The 17,983-nt window shown below is 41.4% G+C and overlaps 1 protein-coding gene across 2 annotated transcripts in view; it reads right to left on the bottom strand.

Moving 5' to 3' along the window:
* The window catches only part of stim2b (stromal interaction molecule 2b), a 58,078-nt gene that overhangs the window by 16,192 nt on the left and 23,903 nt on the right, over positions 1–17,983 (bottom strand). For both annotated transcript variants that reach the window (XM_074661932.1, XM_074661933.1), the window contains exon 2: positions 8,578–8,708. In XM_074661932.1, coding sequence (XP_074518033.1) covers positions 8,578–8,708 — 131 coding nt within the window. The remainder of the gene's footprint in view (positions 1–8,577; positions 8,709–17,983) is intronic.

Genomic DNA, 17,983 nt, shown 5'->3' with positions numbered 1-17,983 from the left:
TAATGAGGACACCAGCTTTTGACTTGGTCAAGGTCAACGACACTTTGGAATAGGGATGTCCCGATATTGCATTTTCACTTCCGATACGATACCGATACTGCAGCATTGAGTATTGGCCGATAGCGATATTAATCTGATACGATATCAGCATTAAACATGCATTCTTTTATTACTTAGTTTGTAGTATGTCTGTCATGTTAGAAAAGGCTTGATTAAGTGATATTATTCAAACAAAGAACAGTAGTCAGCAACAGTAGGTATGAGGAAAAACTGACCCATTTATTATTAACCATTGGGTAGCAGAAATGTTAACATTAAACATAAAAGATACTAGTAATTGAATAAAATAAATAATTAATTAGAAGACCCAGAAAATAACCTAAATAAATCAAATAAAAGCAGCAAGAGCGGAGTCTGGAATGGACTGCTTATATCGGAGTGCTTATATCGGAGATTTTAGATGCATTCCGATACGATACCGATATTTGTTTTTTTTGCTGGTACCGGACCGATATCCGATATTAATATCGGACCGGGACACCTCTGCTTTGGAATTGACTACAGGACAGGGATTGAACCCCTTACTTTCTGACTGAGAAATGACTCTAGCTCTGAGCCCCAATAGGGGCCATTTACATGACATGACATCAGCTCTAGGGTGAAACGCCAATGTACTGTCAGGTTTTGGCCTCGTGTTTACACAGAAACAGCGTTTTTAGCCGATCTAAAATGCAAACTTTTGAAGACGGCCTCCAGAGTGTATTTTTTCTGAAACGCTGCCAATACCACTGTCGTGTAGACAGTAAGCTGGCGTTTTCAGAGGAAACACTGACGTTACACTCCACTTCACTCAAGCACATACAACAGAACAACAGTACTGTTGTTACGATGGTTGTGTACTACCTTGTTGTGCTTGTGCTGCTCAATTTGCTGAATCTACCGACTGTTTTTCAACAAAATGTGCATCTGTTGTTCCACTTCTGCTCTTAGTTTTCCACGATACACCAGACGATTGGCTCAACTCTTCTTCACTGGAGATCTAACAAAAGCCACCTCTAGATTAGACAGTTATAGCGCCAACTATAGGCATGGCATGCTAACTATAGCGGTTTCAGTCCCTCAGCGTTTCCGTGCAGATCTTTTTCACTGCATTTTCAATGTGTTTTAGTGTATTCAGATGAAACGTTGTGTAAACGGGGCCTTAATTTGTGTCAGGGTCTTCCTCACCTTGTCAGGTGAGGTGATTCTAATCTACATCAGAGGTTCAGCCTATGACCCCAAAAACAGCGGTGCCAAAGACCTGTGACCTCCTGCTGTTGGCATAGACTTATAGGCCAATCAAAAACAGAAATAAAACGGAACCAAAAGAGGAACCTTAGATCATTAGAGAACTTGATGACCTCTATATTATATATGGGGCCATTAAATTAAGTTTCTGTCACTGATACTCCCATTATACTGGCTAAGTCACCTTGAGGGTCTGGTGGCAAAAAAAAAAAATGTAAAAAATGGATCAAAAAATTTCTGTTTGCATTTTTTAATACAAAATTTAACTTTAGTTTTTGTTTATTTTAAATATTAATTGATGAAATATACAGTTGCAAAGTTATTTGTGATTTTGGCAGGCAGCCCTTGTCGCACTATACATTGGTCTTCTAAGAAAGGTGTACTTAACCGCCTTCTCACAGTGTCATTAAATGATTGGTTGAATTTCAGCTACCACATATTCAAACTTGTACTTGCGGTGGCAGTTTTGCATACTGTCAAAGACATCTTTGTGGAGTCATAAAATATGTGGTGAGCCGCTCACATAAAGATCGGTCTTTGTTTGGAAGTCTTGTGGTTTCTGAGCTTTAGTGTTTAGATAACGTGACAGCCGTGATAGTTTCACACGACTGCTGTGAAAAAGAAGCTGAGCATAGATGGTGTTTAAACCCTGATGTCTAAGTTAAGAATAAAAATTTAATAAATTCATGAAAACAAAGTGATGGATTCATCAGGTTTAACCCCGGCCGATGCATGAACGCACGATTATACTTACATTATGCAGGGGCCTAGCACAGACAGGGTATGACACACACTCAGCCGCACACAAAGACACATTTGTTCTCATCAGATTCCAGATCAGGGGGGAGCAGGCGCAACATCCAGACATTACCCATAAGCCTCAGCTCTCCTCAGCAGTCGACTTTGACTCCATTCACCCCTACTGTATCAGTCCATCTGTCCTCAACTGATCATCTAAACCAGCCAACAGTTATTACACAGAGCCTGTCTGTCACCGTGGAGCCATAATCGTCTCATTTCTCAAACAATACACCTGAAAATCTATCTGACCTGTAAGAAATATGGAAGTGCAAAAAAGACAAACACTACACCAATTAATAGTTGATGATAAATATGTAATTTTGGAGCAGGAGGAATGTGCTCTTGGGATTAAATGATGAAATACTAAAACTTGGGGAAAGGACCTCTTTGCTTGTGTTGAAAGATCTCGCCTGAGTTTTCAGAGGGGTGTGATTGGGGTACCACTCAAGGTTTCTTTATGGCTAACAAATGTAATATTTGAAAAAAGTAAACACTCAATCAAACTACTTTGAGTTTGAATATGGTAAAAGTATGAGTATAGATTAAGAAAAGAGCTAGCCTTTAGCTTTGCTAAGTATAAGGACTGGAATGAAGGAGACAGCCAAAGGTTTAAGTACAAGTGCAACCAAGTGAGGAAGGGCATGCTAGTTTGAAATGCTACTCCATACTAAATATACCTGGGAATATTAAGGCTGGGACGATATGCTATTCTCACAATTCAATTCTATGTTTTTTGGGGTACTGATTTGATTTAAATTGCGATTCTTTGATATTCACGATTTTTGTGATTTTTAGTTTCCTTTTTTTAAATACTTGACCATGTGGAAAAGTTAAATGATGACGATAATGTTTACAGACTTTATCAGGAGCCATATTTTCCCATTAAAAACGCACATCACGTGAGTTGGAGAGAAACATTTCACCCTCTGCTGGAGAAAAGTGGTAACTTTTTTCCCAATCCTGTTTACAAACAAAGACTGAAATGAAGTCTTTGGATTTTAAAAAAGAAAATCTTTTTTTTTGCCAAAGAATCCCAATTTTGATATTGGCAAACAAATAATCCCAATATATCGTATTTTGATTTATTTCTCCCTCCCCTAGTGAAAAGGAGTTAAATGGTGTTTGATTGTTTGGATCCTGCACTCACTGGAGGGATGTTTGAATTTGATTTCGTACCCAGTGCTAACCCCTGAAAACTAAGCCAATTTGGAAGTTAAAACCTCTGCAGTTCCTCAAGTGTCCACTTGAGGCTCGCTGCAAAAGACAAATGATTCCCACTGATACCCATGTTAAAAGGCCCATTTGTACGGCAGAAATAAACATATTTAAAGTCCGTTTCAAAAATTAGTTATGGCATCACTGGTTCATGTTTTTATCCTTGCACGCTACATGTGGAAGGGATTTTTTATGTAACATATCTTTTGATTATATGATGAGATAAACTTGAGCATAACATTATATAGGCTCATTAAAACTGTCAGTGGCACTGTGTGGAGTGTTCAGCAAAACAGACCTCATAGAAACTATTCATGAGTGTATATACGGTATATCTGCATTCAAACTTCCTGCGTCGCAGACCATCGTCTTCCATGATGTTTTCCTAATGTTTGTTCAAAGCTCACAGGGCCACATCTCAATTCAAAGCAGTCCATCATAAATAAAATGTCTTTCTTCAATGATCCGTCTAGAACATTCCCAGACAGGTCAACAAACAGCTTCTGAGACTCCTCTCTAAAGATACGACTCCTTGTGCCTCCTTGAGTTTCTCCTGTTTTGACTCACACACTCTGGAGTCAAACAGTAAGCTTTCACAGACGTATCACAGAACTCATGTGAAAGCATTTATTTTCCCACTGGTTACTATGCATGTCCTGTCACGAACTAATAAAGTAGCCCCTCAGAGAGGGACGGCATCTCTGCCCCCCGATGGGACGCAGCGACGGGTTCTTGCAATTTCAAAGTGATGCAACACGATCCAGCGTCTTCTTGGCAGACGGACAGCACACTGCCCAGCGCCCAGAGGAGAGGGCGTGCACCTGCCGTCCCAAGTGACTGTGCTCGGCAACAGATCCCCGAATGTCACTCAAAACCCCCCAGACGACGACACGCGGATTCACGAGGTAATCAGAGACAGGATTGCCTTTCACGGGATTTCAGCTGGATTTGATTCCCAATAAATTTCTTCCATGGATGTCGAATTACAGGAAGACTGTAAAAAAGTGATTACCTTTGATTTAAGACTATAAATACACATCCTCACGAGGTTCAAGTTTTTGTTATCTAAGCTGAGGGAGAGGTGATAGAAATTTGACTGTGACCACCAACAACCGCCTGGAAGAGTCACAATATTGACACGGAAGCTGTTTCCTTTAGCGTCACAGTCCAGAGGCTGTTATCCTACGTTATTCCTGACTGAGGCTATAATCTGGATTTGAAAAAACCTAATACAGCTTAAGTCTGTGTCGCTACTTATTGACACAGAGTGTAGCCTGATGTGTCCCTCTTCCCAAATGTGACTACGCTTTGTCAATTTTTTCTCCTGTGTTTGTCTGGAGATCCTACATGTAACCATGGCTGCATTGTTTACATGTGAAACCAGCTGTTAGCTGCCTGAAGCATATCAATGCTAACTGGTGCAAGGCCTGATGTTTCCCACAAGGTGAGGAGAAGGAGGTGAGGATGATGTGCTGGTTCTCAGGTGTGAGCTAAGAAGTGAAGACACCAAACTGTCCCTCCGTCCATCGTTATTGGGAACGTAAGATCTATCTCCAACAAGATGGACGAGCTAGCCATGCTAACCCAGCAACAATGGGAATCCCAGAGGGTAGAGTAGCAAACTCCGTCCGAAGTGAAGATTTTAGGAACCCCTGTTTCTTGTATACCCCAAGACACAGAGTTTTGGTTTCCAAACGTAACAGCTGAATGACGAGGGTTCTTTCTGTTTGGCTGGCACAGGTTTCACGTTAGAAAACCAATGCCAAATATGGGTTTGGCATGCTTCGAGAAGCACTTATTGCCGGTTGTCCGGTTAAGTGCTGATAATTTTTTTTTTTTTTTTTTAATGAGGGGGTTATTTGTTTTTGAAAATACCTGACTGCTCGTGTACAAGGTCCTAGAATGTCTTGATTTCAGGGTTTAAAAAGAAGAAGCATTGATTAGGGTAAAGTGCTTTGTGGAATCAAAGAATGGTTTGGTGTCAATCGTTTCCCAACATAACGGGATATAAACCAGGGGACTCAAGGTTCCTAATAACCGCCACACCAAAATGTCCTTCACCGCTTCAAGTTATGTATGTAAGTCTATCTGAAACATCAAACGGTTCATGGATGACTCTATAAGAATAATGGTTTCATTTCGGGTCTTTGCATGTCAAATTGTTATTTTGTGTTTATTTTGAAAGTTGGTGTGTGAAAAAAAAATTGTGCTCCAAGAAAAGAGGAATGTGGAAGAAACATTTTTTTCACCAGCCAGCCACAATATCTGTAAAATTAATTGGGTTTTCCAAAACATGAACTTTCTCATTCTTATTGTTAAGTAATGGGGTGACATTAGGGGAAAAGTACTTTTAAATTGCTTCCTTTCAATAAACACCCAAACACAAGCTTCAAGTAGCCACTGTTATTGCTGTCATACATCACCCAATGTCATTTTTACTGCCAGCATAAGAATCTCTGACATCCAAGTCATGAAAAACTGGAAATCTGAACTACAGCATGTTCCAGATACGACCATCGTCTCATCAGACTCTGAACTTTTGGGCTAAAGGTGGAGATAGGTGGGTGGGTGGAAGATGGGAATTGCCAGTGAGATCTTTGTTGTTTGGGTGTTCAGTTTCAGCCAGGTGGCAGAGGGGCGACAGGGTGACGAGGTCTTCTTCTGACTCCATATTCGTCATCCTTCCTTATGACTCTGTCACGCTTTTAGGCTCATCTTTGCCAGGAAGAGGATGATTATGTTGTTAAATAAGGTCTGACTGTGTGAGATTAAGTAAAACAGATGGTAAATCTTAAAATTCCAACTTCGGTGACTTCAGAAATAAGACTTGGTTAAAAAAATTAAGCAACAATTTAAAAGAAGTCAGCATTTTGTGACATTTCTTGTCTATCTTTACCTGATTTATCTAACAAATGTAACAACATACACGACAATACCAAGCAAGATGAGTACAAAACGGTTTTGTTCGAAGAAGGAGCCAAAATTGACACAAACTAAAAGTGCCTTACTCAAGCTTTAATGTCTTCTGCCCCAGAAACTTCATGGGCACAGTAACGAATAAATAAATTAAGACTTAAATATCAATACATGTATCTACCTTTTGGTGAATGGGCCTCAAACACCAAGGTCTGCCCATAGCTCTGCCCCCAACAAGCCTCCAGAGGGCTGGCCAATCAGAGAGAAGGGGGTTTGAGGAGAGGGGAGCCTTAAAGGAACAGCAGCCAAATAAAGCGTTTTCAAAAACATTAGTGTGAGAAAAAAAGGGATTCAATAGGGATTAAAGTGACTACTAGGATGCAAGAAGGACAGTTGAACGCTTTAAAAAAAAGCATTAAACCCCTGCTTTAATTTGTTTGGCAGTTTCGTATTTTTGAGCAATGTGTGATGGTTTGCAATATAAAAACCAAATGTGGTTAAATCCACTTTTGATCTACGATTTTTGTTGTTTTTGTTGTTTTTGTTTTTGATTGCTTGATCCAATGTGATCAGATTATTTAGAACAACAAAGCACCAACTGTGAAAAATCGACTGATTTGAGCCCTGTGCTCCTGGCCACATGACACCACCCTTTTATCATGAGTCAAACTGAAAGACTGCCACTAATTCGGTGGGAGCTGCATCCATCATGTTATGAAACTCTGCGAGAAAAAAACTGGGAAATCCTCAGAAATGAGCAGCGGCCAAAAACAACTGAAACACTGTCTGCTGTGAAGAAACAGAGACTTGTTGCCCTTATAAAGACAAAGGGTGAAACAAGGCTCTGGAGCACGCTCAGATGCAGCTTCCAGGGGTCCTGACAGGATGCATTCACATCCAGAGCCTTAGTGAGGGGCCACAGATCTTTACTGAGGGGCCACCAAAGAGGGCTGCAAGGTATAACTGTTTCTCATTCCAGCACTTCTCAGCCAGTTAAAAATGACTCCAGCTCTCACAGGGACACACACACATGCAGAATGTGACCACGGTCGTTGATTACCCAGAGACGCAGAGGGCAGAGCGGGTCAGAGTGCTCTCAGGTGTCACTCTCCACCACTCCTGTTGCTCACACAAAATGTCCCATCTCTATCGATGTGTCACCACGTCAGGAATTTGGAAACCAGTGTGGTTTTGCCCGTTCTGGTGACACACATTTATGATTTATGCTAAAGTTCTTCCACTTTCAGGGCGGCTTCAAAGTCTGAACCGGTTTCCAGAAAGGCTTCCTCGCAGTTGGCTTTGTAAACCAAATATTTGCCATCATGTGGAGATCCCCTTTCAGAGATGACAGCCAGCTATTCTTGTGTCAACACAGAAAACATTTACGAGCAGGTTGAATTTGGTCGGACAAATGATCTACAAAGTACGAGATTGCTGCTGAGATAATGTAACAAAGCCAGGAACCAATCAAACTTGGAGAGTCTCAATCAGTCAATGAGGTTTCCTGTTGTTTCTTTAAGTGATTTTTTTTCTAGCTCGGCCGTTCGAGGATAATAAGATCCCAAGCTCGCCCAATCAGAGGCACAGCTCAGGGTCACATGACCGACAGGCGGCCTTTAGCTTTACAAGAAGCCCTTGCCACTTCCAGTATGGCCGCTATAGCCGATGTGCTTCCTTTACCATTTCAGAAACAGACGGGTGACGTCAGGGACACTACATCCATGTTTTATACAGTCTAGGGGAAAACCATGTGTTAGCTTAGCATTTAACCAGAAAGCATAAAAGTTACTGACCATGTACAATCTGGCTAAGTTGAATGTTTTTTGAAAACTTTTCAAGTGCCAGGGAGTGAGTGAGTTTGATAAGAAGTTTCTGTCCTTGATTTTAGTCTTAATGCTAAGCTAAGCTAAATAGCTACAGATTAATATTCACTAAACTGGTTCAAGTGAGATATCAATCTTCTCGTCTTGCTCTCAACATGAAGGTTTCCTCAAGAGATCCAACTCTAAATCAAGTGCTTGGCCAAAATGATGTGGTTTTAACATTTTCTGCAATATCCTTGTAGTTTCTCAGAAAAATATATGTGAAACAAAATGTGTTACATATTGACTTCACAAATAAAAACCTATTTTCATTTTATGGATTTAAAACTTTCTCTGTTGTACCTCTTGAGTGCTTTGATGACCACCACATTTTTACTTCTGAGCCTCAAACCTTAAGATGGAAACCACTGACTAGAACTAAGTCTTTAAACTTGGAGTTTTTGCCATAGTTTTGTTACACATACATGGGCCTGGTTGTGCACTCTGGGAACAGTTCAAAAACCCCAAAACCTGAATGCGGACTTTTGAAGCTCACCTCCACACTCTCGTTGACTTCTATTCCCCCGTCATTGTCGTCATCCAGCTGTTTGTGGATGTGCCGCAGCGCCTCCAGGCTGAAGCGGTCGGCGTCGCCCATGCATGGCGGCATCACTATAAGACAGGGGTCTGCAGGGGACAGAGAAAACTTCAGGTGAGAGGAAGTTTACATAGTAGTCCATACAGTTACTACCTGTCAGGAACAAACAGCACAGATCTGCATAACGACACACAGTACTTGTTTGCAAGCATTAGCTTCAGGGTTAAGTCCATGGACTTGGGATGTGAAAGGCAATGACAGATGAGCTTCAACACAAACAACAATGAGGCAACTTGCAAAATACCATGAGCATGATTCCAAGAACGGTTGCTGCATGAATCATCTTAAACTAACTGCATACTTGGTCTCACATGTGGCTGAAGGTTTACATTCCTAACAACATTCTCACAGAAATTGAAAACAACAGCACATGGCCTACAGCGCTGGTTTGTGAGGTTTGTTGACTACGTGTGGCAGAGATAACTAAAATGGGTCAAGGAAATGACTTTCTTAAAAAAGGGTTAAGGGACTTTTATGATAAAAAAGACACTATCAGTGATGGGTAAGTAATTTTTCCGGGTGTGAAACCTTGAAGCACCTCATTGGGCGCGCAACAAAACCGCTAGGCTGGTGATACCCAACTAGCTGACTAAAGGTGTTGAAAGTGGGCTGCCAAATCATTTCCAAAATAGTACGTTCAAATATTCTTTTCATTATTACCTCAACTAAGGGGGTTATGTATTTTGGGAGAATTTGCCTGTTTGTTTGTCTGTAAACAACATAACTCAACAAGTTACCAACGAATCTTGATGAAATTTCAAAATGGAATAAGGAAGAAGTGATTAAATTTTGGAGATGATCCGGATCACTGTCTGGATCCAGTACTTTTTTAAAGGATTCTTTATCATTGTGAGATAGGGTCGTTTTCACCATATGTGTATATAACTCCACCATAAATGGTCGGATTGCTTCTCAAAACGATACAAGACAAGGTCACCATAATTTCTGACGGATGTAAAAGTACGATCCAGATCCTGGAAATATTCTGGATACTAAGATCCAGAATATGAAATATGTACCGGGTCATCATAATTTTCAACACTGTCAGGTAACAAATTATCGTACAAACCTGCAGCTAACACCAAATTGTAGCAGACAGTCTGCTGAAAGGGAGTATAACATTAAAGTAAGACTAAAGTGTTGATGACAATCACAATATGCTCGGTGGAGGTCTGAGTGCTCTCTGAGTGTTTTTCTTGTTTTATTGTTGTTTTTTCTCCAAGTATTAGACGTGACAAGAAAATAAGAGATAGGAACTTTTGTTGTTATCGGCCAGACCATTTTGTAGCCGCACCATATTGCAGTATACAGTTCAGTCTTTCACGCTAAATCTGGGGCTGCTATCGTTACCGGATCAAGAAACTTCTGATGCAAAATAAATATACAACATTGGTTAGGGTTAATTAGCTTAGCACAAAAATTGGAAGCAGGCTAATACTCCCCGTACATTGATCTTGAATACAAATAGCATCTTGTAGAATCTCTGAAGCTGACTTTAAACCAAGTTATGCCTTTTTTGTCCAACAGATTGCTTGATGTTTGATGTTAAACTCTTTGCAACTGTTGAAAATGCTCAGTGAACAGAGAATAGATGGACTGCAGAGGTAACAAATTAGGAATAGTAACACGAGGATGCCCTCAATGCTCCAGCAGAGTTTTTGAGGCCTTGTTTCCTTATGTGTACACGCCTCTCACAGGCAGTTTAATGTGGCGCTGGATGCCACCAGGGAAGTGACCACACCTGCCCTCCAGGCTTTTATTAAAAAGCATGCCACTTCCTTGTGTGATTTGGAAAACGGATGAGTTATTAAATGAGTTGAAGCTCTCCGTTGTTGTCATTCCCAGAGCGTCCCCAGGCATCCCCCCTCTCTCTTGTTTTTATTCAGCCCCCCTCCCGCCCCGCTGGGGATTTGAGCCCATTACTTCCAGCCCTCCAAGCCATGGACAGTTTGAGCTGGCCAGGCTCCAGACTGTCTTAGTGGAGCCACAAAACACACACACACACACACACACATCTTCAGAAACACACAGATACGTACGACGTCAAACCACACTTTACGAAGATTCAAGGCCAGTCATTAATACAACACTCAATAAACTGGATACAGACTGGCAGGAGGGATTCTTTTAACTATTAAATGTGTGTTTCATGTCAATCAAAGTAGAGTCGAGGCCGGGTCCAAGTCTGATAAATAATGATGTTCTCTGTTTGGCAACAGTTCCAAACTAAACAAAGAGTCTGAGAGCTAATGAGAGCAGGAAAGAGGGACATAGCAACACTACCACCCAAACGACAAGTGAGACAGAGACACACACACCCAAACACATGCTAATTGCTGCTGGAGATGATCAGAGTTTGTCTATCCAAGGAGAAATCTCAACGACAGAACTCAACCGGATAAAACAACACCAACAAGTTGTGGCTAGCTGTTTGGAAAAAATGGAATGGCACCATTTTTTGCTAAGATTTTTCACAAAGATGTATCAAAATAGGATCAACATGCCAAATTAAATGTGCGGGTCAAATTAATTCCCGGGTATAAATCCAAAAGTTTGATGTCATTCACTGTACTGTAAATCCAAAGCTGGAGGTGGTTAGCTTGGCTGGTTACTAGGAATGGATATCAGAGGAAACAGCTAGCTTAGCTCGGCATAAAAGTTTAAAAAGAAAAAAATAAGGTCTGCTAGTTAATTTTCATCAATTTTTTCCAACCTCTACCAAACAAGGTCTAAAAGAATGAAAGATATTGCTTCTGTTGCCCTCATATGGACACAGGCTAATTCTACCTAATGCTAAGCTAATCCTGGTTCTAAAGACTCTTAAAGTACCCAACGGTTCTTTCTTATTATTGGGACTGAGATCCATAAGCATCAACAGTAACATCCATAGTTGACCATGTGACCTTTTCTGCTGGTTTTTGATGTAGGATCCGTTTACTGAAACAAGACTTGACACGTTAGTTATAGAGTTGCCACTTGGCAATCCGCAGAAGAAGCAAAAGGAGACATTTGATTGGACGTGTGCCCGCAGCTAAGTTTGGATGAGAGGACACTGGGGAGGACGTCCATTTCAAATGGAGACACACAGCAATACAGTACGACCCTGTGACGTTTGATGTGAGTGAAACCAGAGTGATGTCTTCAAAGCTTTTCTTGTTGCTTTGTTGCAGTTTGTTGCCTTTGTTATTTATCAAACAGAAACATTCAGGACAGTACACTACTAAAAAAAATCCATTTGGGGCTCAATTTTACAGAAATTAACTCATTCCATAACCCCTTAGTGACTGCCTGATACCAGCTGGTTACTACTAAGGTTAGACTCATTATTTACTAACAGAAAATCATTAATTCCAAGCTAACTTCCTGGCTTGCAAATGAGCTATATTACCTAACATGCCTTGTTGAAATGCTAATTACATGACAAATATTCACAGAAGGGTATTATGGTCTCCCATATTTTAAACATAGATATAAAGTAAAAAACGCTGAATGTTCGTACCAAACGTGCAGATTTCTATACTACAGCAAAGTTGAAGAAATCCCTGAATTTGTCGATAGACTGCTTAAAATACTTCTCTTTGAAACTAGCAAAACTTCCCGAGAACTTCAGACGACTTGCTGGTATGATGATGTCATCACATAAGGATCTCCTCATAGCATGTCAGAGGCATAGGCCTTAAACACCAAGGCCTTATAGATCTCCCCTGACAGGCCTCAGGAGGGATGGCCAATGAGAGGGAAGGGGGTTTGTGGAGTGGCGAGCCTTGAAGAGACAGCGGCTAAACAAAATTGTTTCAGGCAGAGGCTGAAAAAAATATTTTTGAAAAAACAGAAATGTTGCATAAAATGTTGGTCATACTGTCTGTTTGCGTTTTGAAGAAGGAGGCTGGAGAACATGGGGTATATTTTTATACTAAGATCCTGTCCAACAATCTTGGCAACAGCAGCAGAATTACTGCGAGCATTTCTGAGCTGCCGGTCACTACGGAGTAACCCAAAACCAAAAGCTGTGGTGGTGATAACAACAGCGTTAAAAGTTGTGACATTTGCCCCATTTATGTTTGAAGGTGTATCAACTGCAAAGTCTGCAGAAGACTTGTTCAACTTGTCCAACATTACCATGACTGAATGTTCACTGTGGTGTATTTCTTAACAAACGAGGAGGCAAATGTTTCAACTCCAAGGCCAAGAGGAGTCTTTTTCCATGTTATTTACATGAATCAATATTTGGTATCAACTCATTTAGAGTGATAAACATGATCATGTATTGTGTTCAGGTAGTCCTGCTCATTCTGTCGGGATTCTAGATGACATAGCCACCTGATCACTACACATTATCACTTCTTTTTCGCATATTTATGTTGTAGACTTGATTCTGATTTAAAAATACTCCAAAATGGACTCGTGGAAAAGAAATGAAAACTTAAGCATGGGTCACACAACAGGATTCTTGGGCTGATTTGACCCAGCGTTTATCCAATGACCGTCCAGTTTCCACAATGGAACAACCCACTCTACGCTTCCCTGTTACCTGTGATAGGTAGCTGATTCTGAACAAAAGATGAAGGAATTCTAGCGCAGATTTTGTCAATGAAATGTACACACAGCAGAACATATCACCACTTTTTTGGGGGACATTTTAGGGGACGCTGAGCTTCCCTTGCAGTCTTAGAGCAACCGCCACTGGTACCAACCAAATTCTGTCAAAAGTACCGGGTACCAATTCACGTAGAATCAAAAGGTACCATGTTTAGGTACCTAAATGCATCCTTGTGACTGTGAGGGAGTGGAAGAGTAGCCGATTTTCAATGCTGAGCATAAACACAGCATTGCAAGGTTATATATTGAGGAATAAATGAGTTAAATTGAAAAGATAAATATATTTCAGTATTGAACAAAGTGATATTTTTTACTACATAAACAAAAAATTACCAAAAAGTGGTACCGTTGAGTACATTGGTACCATATTGTTCCAATGTGAAAGGTACCCATTCCTTTACATGGTTAAAGTTAAACAGACTTCATACTAGGGCTGCACAATTATCGCAATCGCAATCGCAATGTCAGCACATGCAACTCAGATTTTTCTCCATGATAACCAAGCAAGTCTGTAGACTCATCATGACACAACTTTTTTTATTAAATCGCAAGCACAATCGCAATCACAATATTGTCCACCTAATCGCAAATCACACCTTTTCCCCAAATCGTGCAGCACTACTTCATACTAGGGATGGGTACCGAATTAGGAACTTTTATAGGTACCGACCGAATTCTGTCAAAAGTACCAGGTATCGATTCATGTAAAACCAAAAGGTACCATGTTTAGGTACCTAAATGCATCCTTGTGACCGTGAGGGAGTGGAAGAGTAGGTGATTTTCCATGCTGGACATGAACACAGCATTGCAAGATTATATATTGAAGAATAAATTTGTTACATTGAAATTTTTTAATATTTCATTATTAAATAAATTGATATTTTTTACCACATAAATACAAAAAAGTACCGAAACTTGGTACCATTGAGTACCGGTACCGATTGCCAGGTACCGGGCATCGGTACCGTATCGTTTCCAATGTGAAAGGTACCCATTCCTTTACATGGATAAAGTTAAACAGACTTCATACCCCTTGCATTTAAAAAAATAAAGTTGGAGGGTTAAAAGAAGAGGAAGTTAAAGGGTTAAGATTTTAAAAATCCTGTAACGTGAGTTCAACAGAACAAGGTGTGGTGCGCTATAACAACCTGCTCACTGCACAGTATCACTTACTTATTACATACCCATGTTGAATACTTGACTCTGATTGGAAAACGCTCTGAAACAGGGCTCTGTTGCTGGTCTTAGGCGACCCCAGGGCTGTGAGAAATGTGCCATGACAACCTGTTCACTATACATTAACGCTGACTTGTGATGTGAAACATCGACGTTCATCTTCTCTTTGAGATAAACATACAAGGAAATGTGCATGATGGGAAAGATTATAACAGCACAATAAAGGCTTTTTATACCAGCAGTGTGTGTGTGTGTGTGTGTGTGTGTGTGTGAGTGTGTGTCTTGCCCAAAAAGCATCTGGTGCTTGAGGACAGGTTGCATAATTCATTTGCTTAGCTCACTTTACATAGCTCTTTGTTTGCATAGCATGCATATCAACTTGGCTGTGTCGCTGCTTAAACAGTCGAAACTCACATACCTCACTTGTGTTTTACATAAACACAAACACAACGAGAGCCAGAGACGACACTTCCTACTGTGGATCCCTGCTCAACTGTACGTGCTGTCAGACACATCAGAGGAGAAAACTTTTACAAACAACTTTTCCATGATGATCTTTCTTATTGTCATTTTTTTTGTTCTATACCGGTGGCCTAGTTCTGTTCTGCAGGCGTGCAAAAGCTTTCATGAACTAACTTTTCTTCTTTAGATCACAGACGAACAGATAATTTGAAGATGAAACACAAAAATAAACGCTGTCATTCACTGACAGCGTTAACGCTAGGCCACCCAGTGAGCAATTGAGAAATATGACAAGCTTCCCCTCCCCTGTGGCCTATTTTTTTGGTATATTTGAGTATGTTTGGGGACGGTCGAGCGCACTACACTAAAGCACCATGTGACAGGAAGTGGCCATCAGTGACCCCGAGCATTCCAGGGGGACGCACGCCAAATCAAAACAGCCAGGAGACGCGCTCCCAAAAGATGACAAAATTGGAAGGCGCTGGGTTATTTTTAACCTCCCGGTTGTCAGGATGTAAAAGCCCAACAATGGCCGAGGTCTTCCTTGCTCACAAAACACACACACACACAGATGTTAAGATCATACACACACACACTCCCACACAAGAAGAAAAGCAGTTTTACAATAATTCACTCTGCCATATCTCACAAACGTGCGCGAGCTGTCACTGAGGGCAGCAAGTTTGGATCAAAAGAATCAGATAACAAAAGCGTTAAGCTGTCACCTGCTTCCTTTAAAGTGAATCCCGACGCTTGAAATAATTTTTTAGCGCGATATACGCATGTGATTAAGACGTTATTTCTTTATTTTGGGCTTTAATTTCAAGGAAATCTGCTCAGGTGTTGACAGGAGGCGCAGACAGCGAGGAGTTTGCGCTTGATGTGTTCGTGGCGACTTTTCAGGGACTTCCTTGAACCTGGTCCCTCGAGACGTTTCACACGTCTTTAAATTTATGCAAATGAGTCTCTGCGACGGACCCAGCTCCCCAACCTCGGTGCATTCTGGGTGTGATCACATATACCAGAACGGCTTCTTCACAAAGCCTCAAACAAATATTTTCTCGAGCCTGTTTGAAGCGATTAATACGACTGAAGTGACAGCTGGAAGTAAAACTTTTCTCACTTTAGGCTTTTTGTATCTGTTTCCTAAGAATCAGCCAATCACATGGCAGCAACTCAATGCATTTAGGCATGTAGACATGGTGAAGACGATCTGCTGCAGATCAAACCGAGCATCAGAATGGAGAAGAAAGGTGATTTAAGGGACTTTGAACATGGCATGGTTGTTGGTCTGAGTATTTCAGAAACTGCTGATCTACTGGGATTTTAACCCACAACCATCTCTAGGGTTTACAGAGAATGGTCCCAAAAAGAGAAAATATCCAGTGAGCAGCAGTTCTGTGGGACAAAATGCCTTGTTGATGCCAGAGGTCAGAGGAGAATGGACAGACTGGTTGGAGCTGATAGAAAGGCAACAGTAACTCAAATAACCACTTGTTTCCAACCGAGGTCTGCAGAAGAGCATCTCTGAACACACAACACGTCCAACCTTGAGGCAGATGGGCTACAGCAGCAGAAGACCACACCGGGTGACCCTCCTGTCAGCTAAGAACAGGAAACTGAGGCTACAATTCACACAGCAACACCAAAACTGGACAATAGAAGATTGGAAAAACGTTGCCTGGTCTGATGAGTCTGGATTTCTGCTCCACATTCAGATGGTAGGGTCAGAATTTGGCCTCAACAACATGAAAGCATGGATCCATCCTGCCTTGTATCAACGGTTCAGGCTGCTGCTGCTGGTGTAATGGTGTGGGGGATATTTTCTTGGCTCACTTTGGGCCCCTTAGTACCAACTGAGCATGGTTTAAAGTCCACAGAAAAAGGAAAAAAAGAAGAAAAAAAAAGGGGGGGGGGGGTAAAAAAAAAAAAAAAAAGAAAGGAAATAAGGAAAAAAAGAAAAAAAAGAGAAAAAGGGAGAAAAAAAAAGTCCACAGCCTTCTTGAGTATTGTTGCTGACCATGTCCATCCCTTTATGAGCACAGTGTACCCATCTTCTGATGGCTACTTCCAGCAGGATAACGCTCCATGTCATAAAGCTGGAATCATCTCAGACTGGTTTCTTCAACATGACAATGAGTTCCCTGTACTCAAATGTCCTCCACAGTCCCCAGATCTCAATCCAATAGAGCACCTTTGGGATGTGGTGGAACGGGAGATTCTCATCATGGATGTTCAGACGACAAATCTGCAGCAACTGTGTGATGCTATCATGTCAATATGGACCAAACTCTCTGAGGAATGTTTCCAGGACCTTGTTGAATCTATGCCACCAAGGATTAAGCTAGTTCTGAAGGCAAAGGGGGTCCAACCCGGCACTAGTAAGGTGTACCTAATAAAGTGGCCGGTGAGTGTATGTCAGGGGATTGCTTCTTGATTCCCACAGTATGACTACTGCCTGCAACACAAAGCCTTTTTCTTCTATTTGAAGACTCTGTCTCAGTGCTCCAGCAGCAGAGCCTTGGTGTCAGAACCCAGAACCCACAGACTGAGCCCTCTTCCTGGGAGGAGACAGGACACATCCCCGTTAACCCTGCCTCACTCTGAACCTGATCCTGAATGAGAAGCCACATTCAGTGTAAGAGTATATCAGCAGTGGGGGAGGGGAGTGGGTGGGTGTGGGCCTCAGCGACACAGAATTAAGATGGCAGGATATGATGGCGGTGACATGCGACTCCAGGGAGCTGGGTGGCCTCTTCTCACCCACAATGCTGCACGAGATGCCTGCGTGTCTTCTGCTGTGTCCTGCTCTTACATTGTCGCTTTAACGTACCGTCCCAAAACTAGTCATATCAGAGAGAGTGTGAGCACCTATTCAGACAGGCTCCAAATACTTCATGTACACTAAAACAAATGTGAGATCACTCATTGAGGAGTGTAAGCTCTTGGTATTTCTTCTTGGCGGAGGAAAAAATCTCAGATCCTCTCAGATAAAAGCGTCCGGTTGATTTAATTAGGTCAGGTTTGAAGTGGAAATGCAGAAGGACTCCAGGAGAACACCAAACTA

This window comes from Halichoeres trimaculatus, unplaced genomic scaffold (genome assembly GCF_033239565.1).
Source record: "Halichoeres trimaculatus isolate MK-OKI-2021-1 unplaced genomic scaffold, fHalTri1.1 fHalTri1_scaffold_22, whole genome shotgun sequence".
Lineage (NCBI taxonomy): Eukaryota > Metazoa > Chordata > Actinopteri > Labriformes > Labridae > Halichoeres > Halichoeres trimaculatus.
Note: the sequence above shows the minus strand (reverse complement) of the source record. Positions and strands in the feature narration are given on the sequence as shown.